Consider the following 26013-nt stretch of genomic DNA (forward strand, 5'->3'; position numbering starts at 1 on the left):
GACATACCTCACACAATATACTGATACAATGATTCCCTCTAATACACTTCCAGTAGGGTGATGTTGACAAATCTCAGTCACATACGAAACAGATTGATGCATGGTGGAATCAGACTTCCATTTGTCCTGACTGTGAACTGAAATAGAACAAAGGTGGTCCAGTTGTCAATGGAGTTGCAAGTCACTCTACAAAGATATGGTCGTGGGTTTGAGTGCCCATTCATCCTAATGATGTTTCTTGGTCTATCAGCACCATGTGTACATGGTAAACATCTACAATCTGGGGTGTATTCATAAAGAAACTAAGAATTTTCCAGAGTCAAAACAAAAGTTTTATTTCAGACTTAACTTCTTTTATGAATACCACGCCTGCATCACATTACTCCAATCTTAGCTCCCACCTCCATCTGAAACACTGTGAAATAACTGTAATGTTGTTCAAAGGGGCTGGGGCTTGATCCACAACACATTCGTAGCAGTATGTCATTTGTAAGCCCATAAAGTAGGGGGTTACGATAAGTAGTAACATTAGGAACTCTTTGTGAATCAGATCCTGCATACCTTAGTGGCTGTATTTAGACAAAACTCATCAAAATACTGCTGATGTTTCTGCATACTCCCTCACACAGTGTGCGAAATAGCCACTGGCCTGCTAGCCCGTGGCTTGTAAAAATCCAGTCGGGGCCAGTGAATCTCCACAGTCACTGGCCCGACTGGCTTGTGAATTTGCTTGGGGTCATTTTTTAAATATATCACTCTCTCCAACTTGGTAAGTTATAATACACTTTTAACTCTTGCAAGATCAAAATAAAAATATGTTCATCATATTAGTAGCTTAATGATGAAACCCCGTGTCATGCCGACACTATCTTATTCTCATCTATTTTTGTAATCTTTTTGCTTAGTTTCTACAATCAAATTTCTGCCTAGTGAATTATTTTGTGCGCTAGTAACTTTCAGGCATAGCTAGTCCGACTGGCTAGCAAAATTTGGAAACTATTTCGCACACTGCCCTCACACCAAATAGATGCCATCTAACGTTACACACCTTTCAAAATAAACAAAATAACACCAATCTATGTGTAGTGAATTTTATTCACAGGTGTGATTGCAACTCTGAACACTGTTATAAACATGAAAATGATAGTTTTCAACTCAAGGATCCAACCATTTCTTCTATTACGAAGACACATCACATCACTAGTCACTAACGTGACAGAATTTCAATACAACTGAGAACAGACACCCTGTGTACAGTGATTGAGAAAGGTCTTGTCCAGAGGTGAAATCAAACTCCTCAGTCTTCACTTCGTCAGGTTGATTGTCAGGAATCTCCTTGTTGTCAGCCAGCACAAGGGAGGTAACTCATCTTCTATTATGTGGTCCACCAGCACTGAGAAATTGAAAAAGGCTTGCTGTTATCGGTTTCTTTGAACTCTTTTGAAGGGCAAATTTTTACTTTTTAATTCAACCGTGTCGATTGTGCAAGCATTTTCTCATGAGTCAATCCTAAAGTTATCATTATATCGTTTTATAGCAATGTATAGTTTGTCTGTACATATGAATTAACAGAAAATTGTAACTGAATGAGCACCCTTTTGATTGCTCCTGTGTACTGGACATATAGTGACAGGTCACATCAGCAACATCATATGATATGTCATACTATACACATTTATCTGAAATGTAATTCACATACATATCACTTATTGTTTCAAATTTGTGCGTAAGGTTTTACATGTCATACCTGTGCATATGCTGTTTCATACTTGTTCAAGTCATGACATAGCTGTGCATGTCATATGATGCATCATACCTGTACATACCATGTGACATATCATACCTGTATCTATCATGCAATGTGTCCAACCCATGCATATCATGACATGATACCTGTTCATATGTGTCATTAATTAGCTGTTCCTGTCATATGAAGCGTAATACCAGTGTAATGTGTCACACCTGTGCATATTATGCGACATTTGATTGATGTGAATATCACGTGACTTGTCACATATATGTGCATATCATGCAAATTGTCATACCTGTGAATATCATGTGACATGTCGCACCTGTGCATATCGTGTGAATTGTCATACCTGTGAATATCATGTGACATGTCACACCTGTGCATATCATGTGAATTGTCATACCTGTGAATATCATGTGACTTCTCATAGGTGTGAATATCATTTGACTTGTCACATCTTAGCATATCATGTGACCTTTCATTCCTGTGAATATTGTGGTGACTTGTCACACCTGTGCATATTGTGTGACTTGTCATACCTGTGCATATTGTGTGACTTGTCACACCTGTGCAAATGATAACGTGTAATACCTGTATGAGTCAGAAGCTCATTCTTCTGCGGCCCCTGTGGACCAACAGTGGACAGGTGAGTTAGTCACAATAAACAACAGACACTGGGGTTAGGATACACTGTGCTTTTCACTGCTTCCTGTTATGTTATTTCCTCTTCCACTTTTGAGCCATGTCGGCATTTATTTTACGCAGCTTTAAGCAATCTGTCCACCACAGCACTGCAAGAGACTCTGAGAATCAGCTTCAGAATTAGCACCAGTTTGGATTTATGGATCAAACTCTCTTAAACCATTAGACCATTCTCCCTTTAGATGCATGTAATGTGTGAAAGCTTAAAAGCAAGCTTCTTCAAGCACCCAACCCTGAAATGTGCTTAATCTTTCTAGATCTTAAATGTAGGATATTTTACTCAGGTCTCCAAACATACGGAAAACAGGCATTAACCAGCATGGTTGTTTGTGTCACACTTAGCAGCATTCTGCTATATGAGGGGTTCGTAAATATAAAAGTCTGGACCAGAAAATCCAGTGATCAATATTGTGAGCAACGATACAGTAAGATGACACATCATCAACGACGTCAGTTTTGGGACTCATCTAAAACTAAAAGTATCCTTATCAAGAGTGGACCTATATCCATGCCCTATGACTCCACATAATAACCCAGGGCAGTGGGGTAGCCTTGTGGTTAAAGCGTTGCTTTGTCACGCCGAAGACCAGGGTTCGATTCCCCTATGGGTACAATATGTGAAGCACATTTCTGGTGTTCCCACTGTGATATTGCTGGAATATTGCTAAAAGGGACGTAAAACTAAACTCACTCACTCACTCACTCACCTACATAATGACCCATAGTTTTGTTGGTTTTATACATTCAGGATGGCCACTGAATTCTTCCATCACAATTAACCGCAACACCGGTATCACAACCTCATCATGATGGTTCATATGATATGAGTGCATAGAACGTTCATACTGTTTTGAGGAACAAATACAGACACATTCAGCTTTCTCAGATATATCTGTGAATACCACACCACAAATGTTAGCAATGAACTCCCAAACACAAACAATACCATAATGCATCTCACCTGGGTTTACTTCCTCCCTTTTCTGTCGCCTTTCTTTTAAGAAAAAAAAATAACTCACATTAAAAATAACATCTTTGTCCGACAAATATATACAAACAGAAATCCATAACTTGGTATATCAGCGTTTGATAAAAGGAACACTTGGTGCTACTTGTATAAGTGATCTTAATTCTTCATATAGTTCAACAACATGAGTTTTGAATTGGCGTCAATCTGACTTTCCCAAAGCAATGAAGCAGTTTGTCAATGTAGGTGGACCATATCGGCCATGTTAAGCACCTGACTAACTGCTAGACCAGTGTGTAAGTAATCATTATAAAAATTCCCTACAAAAATAAAACCTTACAGTCTGTATTTTCTCATGTATAAATACATAACAAATAAATACATGACTTTCTGCAGAAAAAAGAATAGCAATTACAACAAAGTTTGTTTACCCCCACTAGAACTAATGACACATCTGAACTCATTCTGTAAAGTTAGAATAAGCACTTTGTCCATTTTCCAAGCACCTTTGTGCTATTTACAGCAAGTATGGTATGCAAGTTACTATAGTTTTAAAACCTTTTAAGGTGACCTCACTACATCAGGTACAATGTATATAAAGAACTCCAATATTTGTCATACATCACAAAAGAAGTTAAGGAGCTCCCATATTTGTCCTACATCTGTATTTAAGCTGTCATACCCTCCCCTTTGAGTATGACACATCCCCAGACCCATCCTCATGAAGCGGGTTAAGTATCATCAGTATTAACCCTCTTGTACACATGTAACTTATCTACAGAAGAGTGAGACACTTTTACACTTTCCAAGAATTCCACAAAGCCAGCAAGTGTGACACTGGCAAAACCATATTGAAAATGAAAAAACAAAAGACAGAATACATTGTCATATTTCAAATCATGAGTGCTCTGTTCATTAGTGTAAAATATGTGCAAAAACAACAGTGCAAGGTGGAATTATTCATGTGTTTATTCAGCAATAAAATTAGTTCATTAACAAATTAAGTGCTCATGGTAATTCAAACAGACAAGAAAGTTGTCAATTTTGAAACTAAACTGTCATATGCACAGATACCTTGTGCACATACCCCAATATTATCACCTGAAATTATGCAAACAAAAAAGAAACTGTGTTGAAACAAAAATCGTAAAGGGATTATGCTGCACAATTACTGACTTAAAGCACCAGTCTAGCTCCCTTTATATACATTACCCTCTATTATCTATTACCATCCTATAGTCATGCTTAGTTATCATGAACTTACCACCTACCACCCACCACATACAGCCCCCTTGGCAAGCCACCACTGTTTACACCGAAAATGTCCCAACAATTATTAATAAACATCTCTCCCACACCAACCCTTCTTATTAAACCTTCTCACCCTAAACCCTCAGACCCTAAACCCTCAGACCCTACACCCTCCAACCTTCTCACCCTACACACTCTCCCCCTATCCCCAGCTCTCCTCCCAAACCCACCCAATCCTGGACAACTTTTACCCCTGCAACCAACCGGTACCAACCATGACCTAGATTTTCTCATAGCGCTAAGATAGTCGTAAGTGCCATACATTAACATGACTTTACGACTATCTTAGCGCTAAGAGAGCTTCGAAAGTCTAGGCCCTGTACTTTACTGTAAACCAAACAAACTATCAAACCCCCTCCCCTCTAAAACCCCCTTTCCCCTCAATCAACCAAGTTTCTCCCCAGTCCCCTCTCCCCCATACACCCACCCAGCCCATACCTCATTACAAACTACAACCACATCTCAACTTTCAAGTAAGATTGGGGCGGTGGGGTAGCCTAGTGGTTAAAGCGTTCGCCCGCCACGCCGAAGGCCCGGGTTCGATTCCCCACATGGGTACAAGTTGTGAAGCCCATTTCTGGTGTCCCCCGCCGTGATATTGCTGGAATATTGCTAAAAACGGCGTAAAAACCATACTCAGTCAAGTAAGATTAATACAGTTTTTGACTGAATTACTTCTACACCTACTGTATTGCCATAAAGGTGTTTTGTCAATAAATATGTACAATATCATGAGCATTTGCCTGGAATGAACTCACTGAGACATGACTGAGAAATTCAACATCTGAGACTAAATCGTAATCATGAGATCACTGTGACTTTCTACTTAATGTTGATACACAGTTTAACAAGGTACATCATCATCATGGCAATATTAAAGTATCAACTCCGGATCTAGCTCCTACTCAATCAGATTCAAGTAATTATTGTCATCTAATCATATGATATACTACTTTTAAAAAGTTAAGAACCACCATAATATTATGACAGATTAACTTTAGCGATATGAAGAATGGTCCTTATCTTCTTCTGTGTAGTATATTTTCACTTTTCAGGTCAATCCACTTACACAAAGTGATCGTAGTGCAATGATAATCATAACTCCATAACTCTTAGTGCTATGATAATCATAACTCCATAACTCTTAGTGCTATGATAATCATAACTCAATAACTCTTAGTGCAATGATAGTCATAACTCCATAACTCTTAGTGCTATGATAATCATAACTCCATAGCTCTTAGTGCAATGATAATCATAACTCCATAACTCTTAGTGCAATGATAATCATAACTCCATAACTCTTAGTGCAATGATAGTCATAACTCCATAACTCTTAGTGCAATGATAATCATAACTCCATAACTCTTAGTGCAATGATAATCATAACTCCATAACTCTTAGTGCTATGATAGTCATAACTCCATAACTCTTAGTGCAATGATAATCATAACTCCATAATTCGTAGTGCAATGATAATCATAACTCCATAACTCTTAGTGCAATGAAAGTCATAACTCCATAACTCTTAGTGCTATGATAATCATAACTCCATAACTCTTAGTGCAATGATAATCATAACTCCATAACTCTTAGTGCTATGATAATCATAACTCCATAATTTGTTTTGCACTAAAATCGCTTTGTGCAAGAGGTACCTGATGAAAGCAATTTAATAAATATGCCTGTAAAATACTCTCAATCCTATTTAGTTGAAATAGACAAGACACTTTGAGATATAAATGTATCACAGGTTTTGCCAATTACCATCACCAAACATCATCTTTCCACCAGGCACCAGCACGAAGCATGTGTGATATAACTTGTTCATATCACTGACTGTCGATCAACGACAGGCAATAACAATATATATGGCACTTTTGTACAGCAACAGTTTTTTGACATCACAGACAGTTTATATATTTGGTTCGTATATAAGGCTCGGATTTCTCTTTCCAAAATATTCATAAAAACATCTACCCACCTGTTCAATCTTCCATCGTTTTACAAAGTGAAATATCAATCTGACCTTCTCACAAAAGTTCCATTCTTTCAGTTACCAAATTTCATGCTGAATTTCAAAAATCATCAATTTTCCATAAAAACTAAATTATATTTCAAATTTGCAAAACCATCTAAAATTGGAGAATCTCCTTCCACATATTAAAACATATGATCATATTATTTTAGATAAACTATTTTTGTTGTGCAGAAATCACAAGCTTGATATTAAGCGCTTTACCAAGTTTTGTTCGCAGAAAGCTGACAGCATAACAGGTTGCTATGAGCGTACATTGCGCAATACACAGTTGACAACTGATGTGATATATATTACAGTCCAAATTGATGGAGGAATATCTCTACAGAAGTCATCAGGAATAACTATCCTTGGTACAACTAAATATCTGAAACATTCTTGATATTATGGGGAGAATGAAGGCAAACCTTTCTTCCACGCATCTATAATAATTCAAAATAATCAGTTTCATAAATACATTTTTTCAATGAAAACTCTGGACATGCAAGTATTGCAATTAAAGACGGTCTCTTTATCAAAAGAAAATTATTAGCACTAAATTTGACACAGAGTGGAATATTCACTTCCTCATTCTTCCAATGTGGCCTTTTCACTAAGTACAGGTACTTGTACACTTTCTGGAAAAGGTCTTGGCACTACATTCAAAGATTAATGAAGTTGGAATCCACAAGTCTGATTAAACTACTACTTCTAAGATGCCGTGAAATAATACATTTGATCGCTTGATATAAAGAATACCTTTATATTCTTTTTTTAAAGATTGTACATGAAAATATGGTTGAATATAGTAAGAAGCAAGCATGCAGAGCGCGGTTGTCTGAGGAGATATCGGTGTTGCCTTCACACAGGCGGTACAGGATTCTCACTCAGACAGGCGAGTAAACACTAATAAATCTTGGTGAAAATAATGCAGATTTGGTCACTCAGTGTGGTAAAACTGTTCAAATGTCACTCTGTGAAATATAACTTTTTCATTCATTGCTTATGAATAGCACCATCCTCTATAGCTCTATCTGCACAAACCCCAAATTCATTCCCAGGGTTCCCATGATCTCAAGTTATCTGCCCTTGATTTCCACGAGCCAGTTTGATTAGCTGCGCATCTCAGTCTAATATACCAGAATATGATTTACAAACTAGCCTCAATGTTGGGTTTGTGAAGTTTAGTTTAGTGAGTTTAGTTTAACGCGGCTCTCAGCAATATTCCAGCTATATGCCGGCAGTCTGTAAATAATCCAGTCTGGCCCAGACAATCCAGTGATCAACAGCATGAGCATCAATCTACGCAATTAGGATACAGTTAAATCAACAGCCAGACAATGAGAGTCTACGACATTCAACATTGAAAAACTGACTTACAAGAAGGAAAAATCTCTCAAACTTCTTTCTGATGAAAAGGATTTCAACATGTCAATCGAAACTGGCTCAACATTAGATTGGTTCAGTAAAATGGAAGTGGAAATCAGGAAATTGTGAGAACCATGGGAATGAATCCAGGTGTTAGCGTAGGTTTTGCTGAACAGCTGTACTGTCCAACAATAATCTGCTACTGTTATAATATGGAACAATTTTGAGATTTTGAACATTTTCAGTTGGAGATGGGCAACATCTTAAGAAAACTTCACGAAACAGATACTTTAGAAATGTAGGTTAAAAATAGATTTGAAAATCATGGAGATCTGAAAAGAGCCCCACGTGAAGCAAACAGTCTTACAGTGAAACGGATAGCGTTACACACAGAGCAGCATGTAAGGGAGATGTAAAGATATGTAAAGTGATAAGGGGCTTATTCCACAAAGATCTTAGCACTACAATCATCGTAACTCCCATACTTTAACACAGACGTACGATCATTGTAGTGCTGAGATAGTCTAAAGGAAGAGGAGTAGACCAAGAAGAGGAAGAAGTCACCACATGCATATATGGAAGAAAGAGGATCCATTATTGGAGATCAGAATTGAATTGAAAATAGAAGTTTTTGTGCAGAATGAAAAATGAACTGTGAAAGAAATGACAAATTCATCATTTCAGGATGACCAATATTTGGAATTGATCCTCGTCAGGGCCAAGATGATTTCATATTAGGCCCTGAGTATGGATAATTATCAGATACTGGTTTCACTGTATTAACCACAGGCTTAAACAAGGATAACATGATGCATATTATAGGAAACTGATGACAAACTGCAAGTCCATCACCTTATCATAGTCACTTTGCCTGAAAAATTGAGATATCCACGTAATTTCAATAATAATTCCTAATAAGCATGTGTATTATCTGATGAGAATGAATTGAAACATCTTGTAACAAAAGACTTCTGTCAGATTCTGTTTGCTGGCTTAAATGACACTCCTAGATGTGGAAAACATCTTAAATTTCTGTTTCATCAAATGCTGTATATTGAAAATCCCATATATCTTTTAAAAAATCATTAAAGTGAAATCTAAAACTCATATTCTGATCTGGTACAAGTGTGTTGAAAGATGTAGATGATTCGTTGAATACATTGAATAATAATGCAAACATGATCTTCTCTGACAAATGATTTGTCATGAAGAGATTGGGAGCTTTAATTTACGGAACCACGACCTAAGAGCAAATCTTGACAGAAGCTTTTGAAACAAATAAACAACGCACAAATACATGACAACATCAACGTCTTGCGCAGGAGAAAAGACAAGAAATGCGTGGCCTTGTTGAATATTGCATTACATGACACATACATATCACTTACTGTAGGGAAAGGTAGACTGTCCTAGCAAACGACACATAGATACACATTTGTATTTATCAATAAACATGTTAACTGTTACACTTTCCACATAATCTGGAAATATGATAAAGTTGTAATTAAGTTTTCATGCACGATTTAAAAGTGGTGATAGCATGCAAGCAAGATTTACTGAAACCACAGGTTAGAATCTAATGTTGAGTTTTAGTTTGATAAATTTTTTACTGTTATCACAAATATTGCTTAAACATTTATTTGGCATGAATTGTTTCAAAAAGGATACAATTTCTTCAAATATGTCTTTGAGGTAAACATATATTGTATAAAATTTCAGCAATAATCTTGCTTTGTGGAAAATCAAACTGTACAAAAATACATATTGCAGTTCTTGGCAAAGAGTCACATGACTTGTTGGTTGTTATGTGAATGGACGGAATATAAAAGCATCTGAGAAACAATGGTACAAAAAAATGATTTAAATAGACTTCAATAACTTTACTGTAAAAATAGAATAAAAATGTAAAATCACATGACCTCCAACAATCATGTGACCTTTGCCTTCAAGGCCATGACCTTCACCTCAACCAGATGACCTTCACCTAAAAGGTGCAGGGTGTTTCACCACACGTGCATATTCAGGAACAAGTGATTTAAGTGGCTTCTGTGGCGATGTTGGTGACACTAACCGTGGCTGACTGGCATGCAACCTTGCTCCGATCAACATTTTGTTGGTGCGTGTCGGTGAACGTGATGCAGAATTTATATAGTTTGACACAGGACTGCTGACAGAAATGTTGTGCTTTGGATAAGCTGGGACACTATTGGGTGCTGAAGTCGTGCCCCCGAATTCTCTTTGGTGATTTTCGCCGTCTCCGGCCATTTTCTGCCCCTTCCCCTTTAAGGGCAGGTTTACCCATAAGTCCTTTGGCTGCAGCACGTGCAATTATATCCCGTGCAGTTTCTTTAACTTCTTCCGGCTAGTGACATAGAAAACATTGTCAGTAGTGATCATCTTTTAAGAAATAATTTACCTCATTTTGATCAATTTAAAACTTTCTTGATTTGTTTGTTTATTGCTTGAAAAATTAGTAATATTCCAGCTATGTAATGTCGGATACAAAGTCAAGTCTGGAGGAGACAAACTGCATGACTGATATTATGAGCAATATCAGTTACATCCACTCTTATAACCAGTTATATTCTTATCCTGAATCACTATGAGAATGTCTTTAAATTTCCAAGAAAGAATCTGTAAATTTAGAATTCTTTGGAACGAGTCACAACATAAATGCCTGAAGGACCATAATTGCAATTGTAATCCATATGTGACATTTAAAGAACCTCAACCAATTTTTCAAATTACAATCCAGTAGTTTCAAAACTATTAACATCTGCCATTTGTCATTTAAAACTTTCAGGACAGAAACATAATGTAATATTTCCCCAAGTGAAAAATAAAAGAAACTTCATTTAAAAATATATAATAATGTAACCATAGTAACATGCTAGAGTGCTTAATGAAACATGCTACATTCATGAAGAGTGACATACACATACAGTGATTCTACAAGTAAAACCTAACTGACTGAGATACTGCATGTCATTTCTATTAATCATCCATCTACCCTTCAATCAACTATCTAGCTACAGTAGTTCACTTCTAGGGATACAGTACTTACCAAATACTTAAGAATAAACGTTAAATCAATTATGGTTATATTAATGAACTCAATACAATATGTGTTTTACACTTTATAGCACTTAGAAAGTGGTCAATAAATGGCATCTCTTCTAAATGGCATTGTGTATTCATAGCTTTCAGCCTTGGGTGCCTTGCCTATTTATTCTTGTCAGAGGGTTACACAAAATCTGTGGTCTTGACTACCAGTTGTCCAACTTTCAATTATTGTGAAAGCAGCGGTGGCTGAGTGGGTTAGATGGCTGACTGTGTGCTGGGGATAAGGTGCCTGACACAGAGAGTGTGGGTTCGAATCCCAGATGGACTCAATCCAACAAAAGTACTAGAATCTGTACTTTACAGAGAAAGTGTAACCCCAAATATAACATGTGTTTCATTTGACCACTTTCTAAATGCCGTTGTGTATTCAGAACTCAATACAGTTTTTTAAGCTCTAACCTAAAAGTCACATCAAGCTATTATTCTACAAAATTATCCGTTTAACCATAAAAATGTTACCATTAACAAGGTATATTTCTTGATTTTATTTTCTTATATCTATCTGGTAAGCAGTTTCATTAAGTAAACTACAACCAAATTTCAGTAGTATTCTGTTTAAACATTATTATTACGTTATGAAAATTATAAAGAATATTTCTTACCTCTCTTGTAATGACAGCAACAAAACAGCCATTCATTTTGGGGGACGGTTTGAATTTCATGAATTTCCCCACTATTCCCTCATTATTTTCAATCTCCTCCCCATTAAATGGCAAGACTGGTGGTACAAGGCGGAATGGTACAGCCTTCTTGTTTTGTACCATGTTCATGTACTCCACGGCTTTCAGTACCACGTTATCATTCTCCGCCTCAAACACAGACCGGGTCACGTAAACAACAGCCTGCACTTTCGGCACTGGAATAGAAGTAAATGAATGAGTATGTGAATACGTGACTAAAAGACAATAAACATTCGATTAACATTCTTTTCCTAGCTGAGTGAGTGAGTATGGTTTTACACCGCTTTTAGCAATATTCTGGCAATATCACGGCTGTGAACACCAGAAAGGGGCTTCACATATTGTGCCCATGTGGAGAACTAAATAGAAGATATTATTATAGATAAATATTCATGAAGACTCTTTAGACTTCAAAGTACTGTTAGAGTGAAGAAAAGTTCAGAATGCTCAAGAATCTGTCAACTACAGACCAAAGACATCACCATGACAGCAAGCCAATGTTTGACCTGCATGCGGTGATCCACATCCGCCATAACAGGATTCCATTTCCTGGCATCCACATCCCTATCAACAGTTGAACAGTATAGTCTATAGTTTTGAAAAGAAGTTCTCTTCTATCAAGAACAGCTTCAAATACAGCTGTCAAATCAGCTGAATATTAGATTTGAAGCCTCTGACGGACAGACCAGTCAGAATCAAGTGTTTCCAACATCGTGGTGGAATATCAATTTGAAAAGCATGAGCTTCATGCTGGAGGACTGGCCCCCACACTGTGCACAGCAGGTCTCCTCTCAGTATGAATGTGACATTGAATTGTCTTACACAAAGCAAATGAAGTTTACTTGTTTGTTGTTTTACGGAATATAGAGTCTGGACTAGACAAACCAGTGATTGATATAATGAACAGTGATCCATGCTACAAGGACACCATCAACCATGTCACTATGCCTGGCCACATAACATAAAACACAAGCAAGAAAATATCATTGATATCAACTCTGTATTATTACTTTTCATGGCCTGCCGGAGCCATAAGTTGTGTCGTGATGTAAACTCCCCAAGTCGGGATGAGTCGGACTCCCCTAGCGACAGGTCTCGCAGTATCTTCATGTCTGAAACAAGGGAGACAAGCCTGTATGTACACATTGTGCTTCAAATACATATTGACTGAAGACTGAGTGATTGATTCCATTTCTTTATCATTTTCAATGCAACATTTAAGTACCAGGATTTTCCGGAAAAGCTGCCAGGGCTGTAAAATGGAAATTTGGGGAAAATTGGGGGGCCAAAATGGACCAAATAACAGCCCGGGCGATAATTCAGAAATAAAATAATTCAATAGTCGGGAACTAAAATCAACTCACTGTCGAGTTTCATCCTGATTAGATATCGTGTAGACGCACGCATTATTGAGAAGGCGGCTTTCCGAAAAATCTCGGTACCAGTGCTAGTATACCCTTCATCACATTACTACCAGATAATGGACTTGTGGACAAATCTATATCCAACAGTTCACTCAGGACTCCAGATTAACTTATACAGACAGCTGTGGAATCAAGATGACTATTACAAGAGCAAGTACTCTTTACTTTTGGGGTTATCAGGGCAATTTCTTTTATGGCATTGGGTAAAATTCTGAAATATTCAGACAGATGTCCCTAAAAAGGGCTTCAAAACTACAGGTCAGTCACTCAGCTACAGGATGGGATGTCTGCCATTGCTGTACCAAGGAAGATGTAGTATACACTTACCTTCTCCCTCGCTGATGACAAACTCCACAGGGTTGGTGATGCCGGACTTGCTGCACTCCGCTGTTACCAGGACAACACGCACATTCTTGAAGCGGCTGTCGTCTGTGTCCACATCCAGGAAGGAGTCCGCCATCATGCGAACATCTGATTCTTGGTCAAGGAAATACCCCCATAATATACACATGGGATTTGATACTTTGAAAAACCCACATGGCAGGCACGGATCAAAGATCCTGACTTGGTCAAATCTGAGACTCCAGCAAACGACCAGCAGACGCGCACCAATAAGGAATTCATAGGGTCTGAGGCATGTCAATCACGCAAATGTTACTCGTGTGTACACTGATGCATCGACTGGCATCATGACCTTGTTATTGTCTGTTTGTCTAATGACGCATTCAGCAATATTCCAGCTATATTACAGTCTTGGCCAGACTTGTGATTGACGTCCGACCACTGATCTACATAACTAGGATACAGTGACATGCACCATGCAAGCCATCATAGCTGATCAACCAATCCAGTCTCATGATAACGTTGAGCAATAAGCATGTGTTAGGGATGGACAAGGTGCAATATCACATTTTTTCACACTAAATGAAGGCATATTATTGTCATTTAACCCCTTCCACTTTGTCTGTCCTTCATTCAATGCAGTCTTCGGTTTTAGTTCCTAGCAACCTGTTGCAAGATGGCCAATACAACCACACGCAATAGCTACACAAGGATACTTCTCACTCCAAGATGGTCAAAGTTGTGATGCACTCTGTACGACTCGGCATCACAGGTGGCGTCAAAAGCATAGATGTGGGACCCTGACCCCTTCAGGAGACTGGACAAATGGGCAGTGGTCAAGCCAGACCCTATGTTGACATGGATGACATCATCTTCCTCATTCAGCAGGTGCTTGACGGAGTGGGGTGCCAGGCAGCTGGACTTGTCCTGAATATACAACATATATTCTATATGTGTGAGGGTGTCTGGAAGTAAGTAAGCAGTGAGATTCAATTTCTTTAACCAGTAAAAAGGGAGATTTAGGTCCTCCAGCAGTGAGAAGAGAGATTTACACCCTTTAGTCAGCAGACTGTAAGATTTAGGTCCTCTAACCAGTAAGCAGTGGGATTTAGGGCCTAAAATAAGTACGAGTGAGTGAGTTTACTTTTATGCCGCTTTTAGCAATATTCTAGCAATATCATGGTGGGGGACACCAGAAATGGGCTTCACACATTGCACCCATGTGGGGAATCAAACCCGAGTGTTCGGGTGACGGGCAAATGCTTTAACCACTAGGCTACCCCACCACCCCCATAATGAAAGAGGCAGGACTAAGACCATAGCAATTTCGAGCACGAGTACGAGTGAGTGAGTTTAGTTTTAAGCCGCTTTTAGCAATATTCCAGCAATATCATGGCTGGGGACACCAGAAATGGGCTTCACACATTGTACCCATGTGGGGAATCGAACCTGGGTGTTCTGGTGTGACGAGCTAACACTTTAACGACAAGGTTACCCTACCACCCCTATAATAAGTAAGAAAATAAAGGCTGTTAGTAAGTAGGTAGAGCAATGGAAAGCCTCTATCAGGAGCTGAGATATAGGACGCATGCCATAGGTGAGATTTAGGTCCTCTAAGCAGGAGGTAACGTAATGTAGGTAGACAATGAAATTTAGGGCCTGAAGTCAGTACGACTAATGCATTGCGACACAGCCCAGTATCTCCTCGAACAATTACTTCAGCAAAAAATGTCATTGTTCTTTTTGAAAAATAACAACAATGTAACAAATATTATCATAATCAGTAAATGGCAACGGAAAAATGTGTACTTACACATTTTTTAATAATTACATACCATTTCTTGCATGCCATTTGTTCATAAAAACATAACAGACTCATTTATAAATACTAATACTGACACAGATTACTGGTATAAGTAGCTTAAATGCTGACAGCAAGGACATAAACACTGAGTTGTTCAGAATAATCTCTCTAAATTATAAAAATTATATCTTTAATATTGCATGTTGTCAGTCTGTTTACAGTCAGCACTGGATAATGACATTAAGCTGTCTATATTCATACTCAACATGAAGACAGCTTAAAAAATGTGCAACAGACCCCAACATTTTCTCTGCTAGATAACTGTAAATTGTCCAAACTTACTATAACATCTATACCATTAATCAATATGTTTACCCCAGCTAAAAGAACCTCCTAATACATCTAGAATTTTCAGTCTTAACAATTTGTGTCGTTGCAAAAAATATTTCTATGTCTACAATTTTGTTCATCATTTAAATGCAATTCTTTTTCTCATAAATACCAGAAAATTGTCCTGGTAACCGATATGCATGACATGATTTCATCCAGAAATTTAAACAAATCAGACCCATGATGACACAAGACCAATCCTTCAGCATGCACTGCAAATATACTGAATTGTCCACGATGCTGTACATGTTGTTCAAAGAGGAAATATGTGGATGCACAACACAATTAAATCCTTTTGATCATCGATCGCCATTATGATACAACAGCTAGGAGGACAAAGCTCTGACAGGTCGTGTATTTCATGTGACAACACCCTTCAGATATTGACAACACAGAATCAAAATCGACATAACCGATCTATAAACACATAAACAAATCAGGTTCCGATTTGTCATCCTGTCCCTCGAACACCAGTGCCAGATCACTGGCTGTGACGGTCACTGTATGCTTTGGTCACTGTATGTCGGCAAACAATGGCGACAGAGGATGAGTATCAATATATGTAGCGCCGTACATTGCACTGTTGGTAGAATGTCCGTTACACTCATCAATCACTTGTCAGATCTTTCCTGTGGCGTTGTGTTCATGATATTGATAAGCAAATATTGATTGATTGATTTAATGGAAGGATAATGAGTGGCAATGAAGCATTACGTACAACATGGAAAGGTAATTTGTCATTAATCAAACAATAATGTGAGACTTAACATGAGAACGTCATAAAGATCGAGAATCATGTACTTAAATATTTTCAAACATTTGCACATTTCATGACATAGAATATGCTCATTGAAGATCCCTGGAAGCACTCAAGACTAGTGGTATCTTTCCTATCTAAGGCAGATCTTACTATGACATGCACACAATAATATATACTCATGGAAACAAATAAGGGAACACATGAAAGAACGAGTGTTCCGTTATTCTTTTCCAGGTTTCTTCACAAGGTATGTATTGCACTGGGGGTGAAATTTTGGAAATAAATAAAGGAACACTTGTACTTTCATGTGTTCCCTTAATTTGTTTCCATGAGTATATATAAATAATGAAGAGGTGAGGTGACATGAAGTTTAACTTCACATTAACAAATATTTCATTTATATTGCCATGACATTTTTTCAGCATTTGTACACTTCATTACATAGAATATGCTCACCAAGATCCAGTCAGATTTGGGGCATATTTCCTGTCGGAGGCAGATCTTACTATGACATATACACAATAATATAAATATCTAAGAGGTCAGGTGATATAAATTTTTACATCACATTCAAAAATCATTTTACTTATATAGCCAAGACATGCATGTGTGTTTGATCACTTGATGCCGAGTGCCACAAATGGTAACAGCGAGTACCATCTTTTATATCTATAAACAACTAATTCCGCAGTCTGGTCAGGGGCTCTAAACATGAAAGAAGTAAAATCCTGCTATATCCTGTTTAACCTGACTGACAGAGAAGGGAACACATGTGCAGAAAACGGTGAAACCAGTCATGACCTCAGACAGAATTCATGACTTATCTCAAATTCGGACAGCAAATGTCTGTCAGAACCCATGTTATTGAACAATCTTCCAAACAACATCCAGGACATGTGTGAACTCAACCAGTTCAAGTGAATGCTAAAAACATTGCCTATGCCTGAGCGCCTCTGAGCAATTTCTTTCAACAGGCACTACATAAATATTAACTTTATTTATTTATTTATTATCATTATATTAGTAGAATATTGCTAACAGCAACATAAACCGTGATGACTATTGATGTGAGTTCCAGATCGATGTTTGGATGCTGGTTTGTTGTGTTTATCCTAGTTACCCTATAATTACAAGTCACGTCCAAAAACAAAGAGAGCCTAATGGATAGGATACTATCACATCGGGGATTCATATGTGAGAAGGTTAGAAATTTACTGCACATTGGTGAATTTAGTAACACCTATAACTTTGCCATCTCTATGATAATATTGAGATAATTTCATCGGCAGGATGACATTACAAGACATTGGGAGTAGCAAACATCTCATACCAACGCTACACATGTGCAGGACATTTTAAAATTTGATGAATCAGTGACAAAAATGTTGTTGGATGCAATTCCCTCTTATGACTTGTAACATATTTTCCCCCGACGAGGTGACGAGTCTTTGCATGTGTTCATGACGGGTGCCACTGGTGGGGCAGGATACACTCACCTTCCGCAAACACCTGGTATCATCACTATTTGATTATGCTTGACAACGGTACAAGAATCTGTATCGAAACGTCGCACTCACGAATAAAAAGAAGTTGTTATCCATAAAGTTTGTTCTATATCATCACTATTTGTTAGTGATTCATTAACATATGCTCTGTTATCGTATCACATGGTGACAATCACTAGATTGTCTGGTCCACACTCGATTGTTTACAGACCACGTGGTATAGCTGTAACACTGCTGAATGCGGCGTCAAACAAACACATACTCGTGATATTGTCAGAATTGTACTAATCGACACTGCTTATAGCAGAGATTTCTTATGGATATGGAACAGGTTTTGAAATTTGTATTTGATATGTTTTTCACAAGCTCTTACTATGTTTACACCTATTCTTGTATCCAGATCAGTTTTGTAGATGTCAGTGTTTCCATAATACCACAAAATTACTATGTCCTAAAACCTCTCCATCTAGCTACTGTAAGCAACAACATTAGCACTTGCAAACCTTATTTTGCCATCCTGTGCCAAAGTACTGCATCGACCTTTGACTAAATCTAATAACTAAATCATATCTGATTGTTAAAAAAATCAAAGGACATCAAACAGTCTGAAATGATAAAAAACAAACTAACTGATGTATCAAGGACAAAATAAATGTTCCCAAAATACCATAAAATGGCCTCATCAAAGATCTAACTGGCACCTTCATCAGCTATCAGAACAAATTGTGTGCATGGTAATGTCGTACCAGCATCTCCGGTGACATAAATCTGCAGCCGTATCGACCTGCACAAGCCGCCGTGAGGCAGCTAACAGCACCGAGTCAACACTGGCTGCTGTCAGAGGTGTGCAGGGAACTCAAGCACAGATGGAGATTTTCACATCCATTAGCAGGAAATATTGCATGTCATTCTAAACACAGCAAATTACTGGTCTAAATATTTTCACAAGTTTGACATCAAGGTCTCCATTTGAAGAATTTTATTTTTCCTTTGAAATTTATTTCAATGATTATGACATATAGTACAAACCCAGTTTGCCTTAAAATCAGCATGGCCATGAAGCCACAAATCAGGAGAAAAAACAATCAAAGCATTTTCCAAATTTGAAATTTATATATCACTATCATTTAATCGTCTAAAACTAGAAGTTGACATAAACTATTCTATACTGGAGCCTCTCCATTGATTTGAACTAAATAAACCACACACCAAGTGATATAAGTATACAGCCTTTCCCTGGGTTCAAAAACAGAATCATCAAACATACATCATAAGGATCCATCGGATATAGCCGTCATCGAACTGACAGGCTCATGAAATAGTTAGTCCATCGATGCCATCTGATCTCCAGGGGGATACCTCCAACAGAGCCAATCAAACCAGTACTGATGGCCCTGTGTATATTTAATGACAATATGTGAGTAATTAAACCCCCCACTGCATGCCCTGTCACTACCATCCACATGGTAAAGACATGGATGTTATCGGGATCTATAATTAAACATTGTAACGGTCCAAGTTGACACCTCCATGACGATTAGTCTCCGGATGCAGGATAATCATCTAGAGATCTATCAGCATGGAGATGTGATCAAATGTGATGTCTGCATGACAACCATCACATGCCAAGTGGCTGGGATATCTACAGCTGGTAGTCTATGTGGACTCAGTCTTGTCATGAAAAATGGACCATTCTCCATAACAATATGATCTGAACATCTACCATCGGACAACATGACCTGATGGCATCTCATATTGTGACATGACTTGATGATACCAAAGTTGTCATACTATAAACTGATGACACCTTCCATTGAGGCAATATAACCTGATGACATTTACTATGGAGACAATATGACCTAATGACATTTAATATGGAGACAATATGACCTGATGACATTTACTATTGAGGAAATATGACCTGATGACATTTACTATTGAGACAATATGACCTGATGACATTTACTATTGAGACAATATGACCTGATGACATTTACTATTGTGGCAATATGACCTGTACTGATGACATATACTATTGAGGCAATATGAGCTGATGACATTTACTATTGAGGCCATATGACCTGATGACATTTACTATTGAGACAATATGACCTGATGACATTTACTATGGAGGCAATATGAGCTGATGAAATTTACTTTTGAGGCAACATGATCTGATGACATTTACTATCGAGACAATATGACCTGATGATATTTACTATTGAGGCAATATGACCTGATGACATTTAATATGGAGACAATATGACCTGATGACATTTACTATTGAGACAATATGACCTGATGACATTTACTATTGAGGCAATATGACCTGATGACATATACTATTGAGGCAATATGACCTGATGACATTTACTATTGAGACAATATGACCTGATGACATTTACTATCGAGGCAATATGAGCTGATGATATTTACTTTTGAGGCAACATGACCTGATGACATTTACTATGGAGACAATATGACCTGATGACATTTAATATGGAGACAACATGAACTGATAACATTTACTATTGAGACAATATGACCTGATGACATTTACTATGGAGACAATATGACCTGACAGAAACTATGTACATTATAATGTGACCTGATGTCAACTATCTGCATTACAATTTTTATACTTGATAAAACCTATGTGCATGAAAAACAATGACCCAGCACTTAGGTGCATGAAAGGATGACTCCCACGACACCTAGCAATGACACCTGATGATGTGACCTGACAACATTCACCTGTATGACAATGTGACCTGACATCACCAACCTGCATGACGATGTGACCTGACAACATTTACCTGTATGACAATGTGACCTGACAACACCTACCTCCATGACAATGTGACCTGACAACATTTACCTGTATGACAATGTGACCTGCCAACACCTACCTGCATGACAATGTGACCTGACAACATTTACCTGTATGACAATATGACCTGACAACACCAACCTGCATGACAATGTGACCTGACAACATTTACCTGTATGACAATGTGACCTGACAACATTTACCTGTATGACAATGTGACCTGACAACACCTACCTGCATGACAATGTGACCTGACAACAACCTGCATGACAATGTGACCTGACAACATTTACCTGTATGACAATGTGACCTGACAACACCTACCTGCATGACGATGTGACCTGACGTCACCAGCGGATGGCTATGGAGGGATTCAGCAGCATCCGGAGCGAACACAAGCATATCTGGGCAATGATGGTCCACCACAAACTTCTTGTCCTTCAAATCTAGCACTGAACACGACACTTGCTCATGACCCTCTTCTTTCAATTTGTTGATCACATCCGACAAACTGGGGAGACAAAGAAATCACATCAGCAACATCCTCAGATAGCACTTAGTTTATGAAGCATAAGTCATGGTGAAAGTTATTTCAGCAGTTGTTTTGACATACGTTTGACATGCATGACCATTCCTGAAAGTCACTGCAAAGCAATGGTGGAGTTCTATGTAGAACATATGAAACAAGCATTGTCACTAGGGTGACAAAATCCCCCACCGCAAATTATCAAATAAAACTTATAAAGTAATGAAAGTTTAAGATGAAGTTAAATGTCAACCTCTCTTGATATCTTGCTCTTTAGTTGTTCAAACACACACATATTTTCAAGACTGACTTTGACCTTGACATGAATGTCATAGTGTATGAAATATGCAAAACTAGTAGTAAAGAAATTGCTTACTGAAAAACATTCAAGGGAAGTCTTGAAAGTCTATGAAGAAAATCCAGTGAACATGAAGGTCACCAAAATTGACTGGGCCCTGGGCCTTCCCTAGATGAACCTCGGTGTTAAATATGAAGAAAATCCACTGAATATTTTTTGCGATATCTTGCTGACTATCTTAACATGCAAGTTAACATGCTGAAATCTCCAAAGTGTCTCTGTGACCTTAAAATTTAGTGAAGGTCACCAAAATCGACTGGGCCCTGCGCATTCCCTGGATGAAGCTTGGTGTCAAATATGAAGAAACTCCAGTAAATGGTTCTTGAGGTATCTCGCTGACAAGCATAACATGTAGGTTAATATGCTGAAATCTTCAAAGTGTCACCATGACCTTGAAAATTATGTGAAGGTCACCAAAATCGACTGGGCCCTGTGCATTCCCTAGATAAAACTAGCGGTTGAATATGAAGAAAATCCAGGGAACGGTTCTTGAGATAGCTTCACATGCAGGTAAAACGTTAAAGTCCCCTGTGACCTTGAAATGAAGGTCAATGTCACCAAACCTGACTTGGACCTTTCTTATACTGTGATGAACCTAGGTACCAAATATGAAAGAATCTAGTGAACGGTTCTTAAGATATTCCAATTCGAACAGACAGACATACGGGCGGACAGACGGACGGAGCCTAATACTATATCACGCTAAACGCACGGCGGGGGATAACAAAGGGAGATAAGTTACAGTAGATAGTGTAACTGTATCCCTGCATTCATGCTCACTATGGTTCCTGAACACAGTCCATGCAATGTCCAATGCAGCCCATTATGTTAACATGAAGGTGATGTAAAATGGTGTATGATGTGTCACATTCAAGATTGTTTCACTGCTACAGTGACATTCCACATTCAAACACAGAAAATAGACCCGTTTCACAAAGCTATCGTAGTTAATTTTCCCAGCTCAAAAAATAAAATTATAATGTTTTTATTGGCCAAAAATGTAAATATTTGCTTTTAGATAGTTTTTTGCCCCATATACACTTCATAAATTGCCAAAAGTAAAATACTTTGAGTGTAGAGAAGGAATATTACTTTGACCGGTGATTTTATTTGTTTTTTTTTCCCTCCTCCCGTTAGGTTTTCTGAGGACAAAAATGAGTAAAACAAGAAATAAAATTGGTCTGGCCTTAAATGTATAACAACTAGCTGAACTGAAATCAGGCCCTGTTGACTCACTTCGTCTTGTGATGGTTGACCCACATGTACACTGGCATCTGGAACTTGTTATTTTCCTCCTGTTGGCGAACCTGTTCTGGCAGCAGGAACTCTATAGAGGGTGCCCTGGCCTTGATGCGATGTCGAGCCAGACAGGCATTCAGCTTGATCTTGAAGTCAAGTATTGCACGTTCTACCTCCTGACACACCTCATCCAGCTCCTCGTCCGGGAAGGGGGAACGGTGCTGAAACTTCCGGCTCTGGAAGTCAAAGAGTATGACCATGACGAGACTCTGGTCATGCTTAACCTGAAACATATAGAAAAAACTTTTATTTGTTTGTTGTTTTACACGACAGTAGGCAGTATGGGTAGCTTATCACAGTGACCTGCAGATACGTCATGTCTGGACCTGACAAAACAGTGGCTGATATTATAAACAATGTCTGACATTATTAGGTTACAATGACACACAATGAACCAAGTGAAAGAGTCTGGGTCCCGATCAACAAAACCTTCATAAGCCTCTGAAAAACTATTGAGTTACGACAGGTCGTAACGTTACAAACGCTTTGTGGATTGGGACCCTGAATACTTGTCCATTTTTCGTTGCCTCTTAAGACCATCTATACACAACAGAGTGTTGGGGACACATTCTAACCAAGACCAAACAAAGGATTAAATGAAGCTTGCTTTAACCGTTTAGCTTTAAATTTAAAAGCTGGATGTTTTTTTCACATAGCTCACAAGCTTCTTTACACAAACATCTAATTCAAGAATTAAAATAATATTTATGAATATTTTCTCAGTACTCAACTGTTGTTGTACCATCCCTCTTGAATATTGCCATACTAGGACCGTATTTTCACATGTCAAAATTAAGTTGATTTAGTGAGTGAGTAAGTTTAGTTTGCCGCACTAAGCAATATTCCAGCTTTTGGTGGTGGTCTGTAAATAATGCGCACTCAGCAATATTCCAGCTATATGGTGGCGGTCTGTAAATAATTGAGTCTGGACCAGACAATCCAGTGATCAACAGCATGAGCATTGATCTGCACAATTGGGAACCGATGACATGTGGCAACCAAGCCAGCGAGCCTGACCACCCGATCCCGTTAGTCGTCTCTTACAACAAGCATGGGTTACTGAAGGTTCATTCTAACACGGACATTCACTGGTCCAAGTTGATTTAAGCCTAGCAAGGTGAGTCTTAATAGTTAAGTCAAAAATGACAAAACGTAACTCTAACTAACTTTTTTTAACTGACTTGTCTTATTAATGACTTAAGTTGTTTGATAAATACCGCCCTCACAGCAATAAACAAAATTACTTATTTCAAAAAAATATATTTTCAAATTTCATCAAACCTTGAAGATACTATAAATGATGGTCAACAAGTCTATTAAAATGAAAAAGAAATGGAAATTAGTCTCACTGTGCTCACACTCAGACATCAATAAAAATCACTACCATTATGACATTCTTGGGTCACACTGACTGACTGACACGGACAGCAAAGTTTCCCAAGGGACAGACATTCAAGCCGGTAATTCCTTCCACTCGAGATGTCCATAACCCACACCTGGTGTGACATGACGCCACAGACCACCTCACTACAATACAACTTGACACCTGTTATTGTCGATTTCGCTTCACTAGCGTTGTTTATAGAAATCTGGGTTTGTGGGCGCAACAATGGACAATCTAATCAGTTCCGTGACAAATGGTCCCAACTGACAGTTTTATACGTCGCCTGACATCACCCGGACAGAGAGGGCACAGGTTTGTTTGGAAATTGAAATATTCACCTTGAATACTGATTGGTATATTTCAACATCTGACATTAATGGAGAAATAAGTACATAGATAATGTTCTTGTTCACGAACTAACGACAGTCATAAAACATTCCTACAAAGTTGTGTACATGTTCTTTAAATTCTTGTTTGTTGGTAAGCAGATCTGAATATGTCTGTTTCTTTATGTTGATGTACTTTCAGTGTTACTGAGGTTTGTTTACTGTTTAGCTGCAGTTTGCTATACTCTACCTATGTGACAGCAACCTGTAAATAATCTGGACCAGACAATCCAGTGATTGATACTGTAAGCAACATTTGATCATGATGAATGACACTTAAGTGCAAATTTGAAGTTCAAGGACAAAACAATGTCTCAACATATTGGTCTCCAAAACTGCTGAGAAAAAATATGATGTCATTTTATTTACAAAACAATTGATAAACCTTCTCCTGCACTTTTTTTTTAATTTAAAAACACCACTGGATTCCTACTCCTGAAAAGTATATACAAAAAGAACCAAAAATAGCAAGAAGAATGGCAGGCAAGATTAATGAAAACACGATTTTAGTTTGTTTCGCAAATTACAACAGAAATACACTACAGCACAATTTATGACTTTGACTACAATTACTTTCATTCCTAATAGAAGGAAGTTCAAAGGATCAGCAAGGGTCTGAGTACAAATGACATCAACAGGCATGAACCTGTCACCCCTTGGTCTTAAATGACAAACACAACCTCCCATTCTTGAAATAAATGGGTGTTTACTGTCTGTAAATAACATAAGACTGAATACATGTTTCCATTGATTGTTGGAATGTTTACAGACCCATGTCCAAACACACCCACAACAATGATGTACATGGCTTGAAGTAGCAAGGAATGCATGTCTCTGCATGAAAGCCATTACCACAAATACCCTTCTGCAAGAGTACTTCCATAGAACCAAGTCAGTTATACGGAACTGTAAACCAAAAGTGACAAAGAAATTGTTATAAATCTGAACTGTTTCTAAAACGAGATCTAATTGCTGACCATGAGGTCTGTCTGAAATATCTAAACATCTATAAGACCAACGACGACTGTTTGGGGTTCAGAAGATGAATGAGATCTTTGTTATATAATCAAAAAAATGGTAACGATAA

General features: G+C 38.0%; 1 protein-coding gene across 4 annotated transcripts in view; it reads right to left on the bottom strand.

Moving 5' to 3' along the window:
- Positions 1-1077: 1077 nt before the first annotated feature.
- The window catches only part of LOC124266177 (putative methyltransferase NSUN7), a 67963-nt gene continuing 43027 nt past the window's right edge, over positions 1078-26013 (bottom strand). The window contains exons 4-13 of one of the 4 annotated variants that reach the window (XR_006895720.1): positions 23094-23380; positions 21298-21484; positions 14401-14611; positions 13670-13813; positions 12929-13030; positions 11841-12094; positions 10187-10477; positions 3414-3446; positions 2342-2375; positions 1078-1393 (exon numbers count right to left, since the gene is read on the bottom strand). Coding sequence is in view for 1 of the 4 variants with exons in the window: in XM_046701047.1 (XP_046557003.1) it covers positions 10319-10477; positions 11841-12094; positions 12929-13030; positions 13670-13813; positions 14401-14611; positions 21298-21484; positions 23094-23380 (1344 nt within the window). In the remaining 3 variants the exon portion in view is untranslated. Of the gene's footprint in view, positions 1394-2341; positions 2376-3413; positions 3447-8967; positions 10478-11840; positions 12095-12928; positions 13031-13669; positions 13814-14400; positions 14612-21297; positions 21485-23093; positions 23381-26013 lie in introns of those variants that run through there. The other 3 variants (XR_006895683.1, XR_006895739.1, XM_046701047.1) reach the window with 3 other exon arrangements.

This window comes from Haliotis rubra, unplaced genomic scaffold, assembly GCF_003918875.1.
Source record: "Haliotis rubra isolate DU_JTF1 unplaced genomic scaffold, ASM391887v1 Scf1, whole genome shotgun sequence".
Classification (NCBI taxonomy): Eukaryota; Metazoa; Mollusca; class Gastropoda; order Lepetellida; family Haliotidae; genus Haliotis; species Haliotis rubra.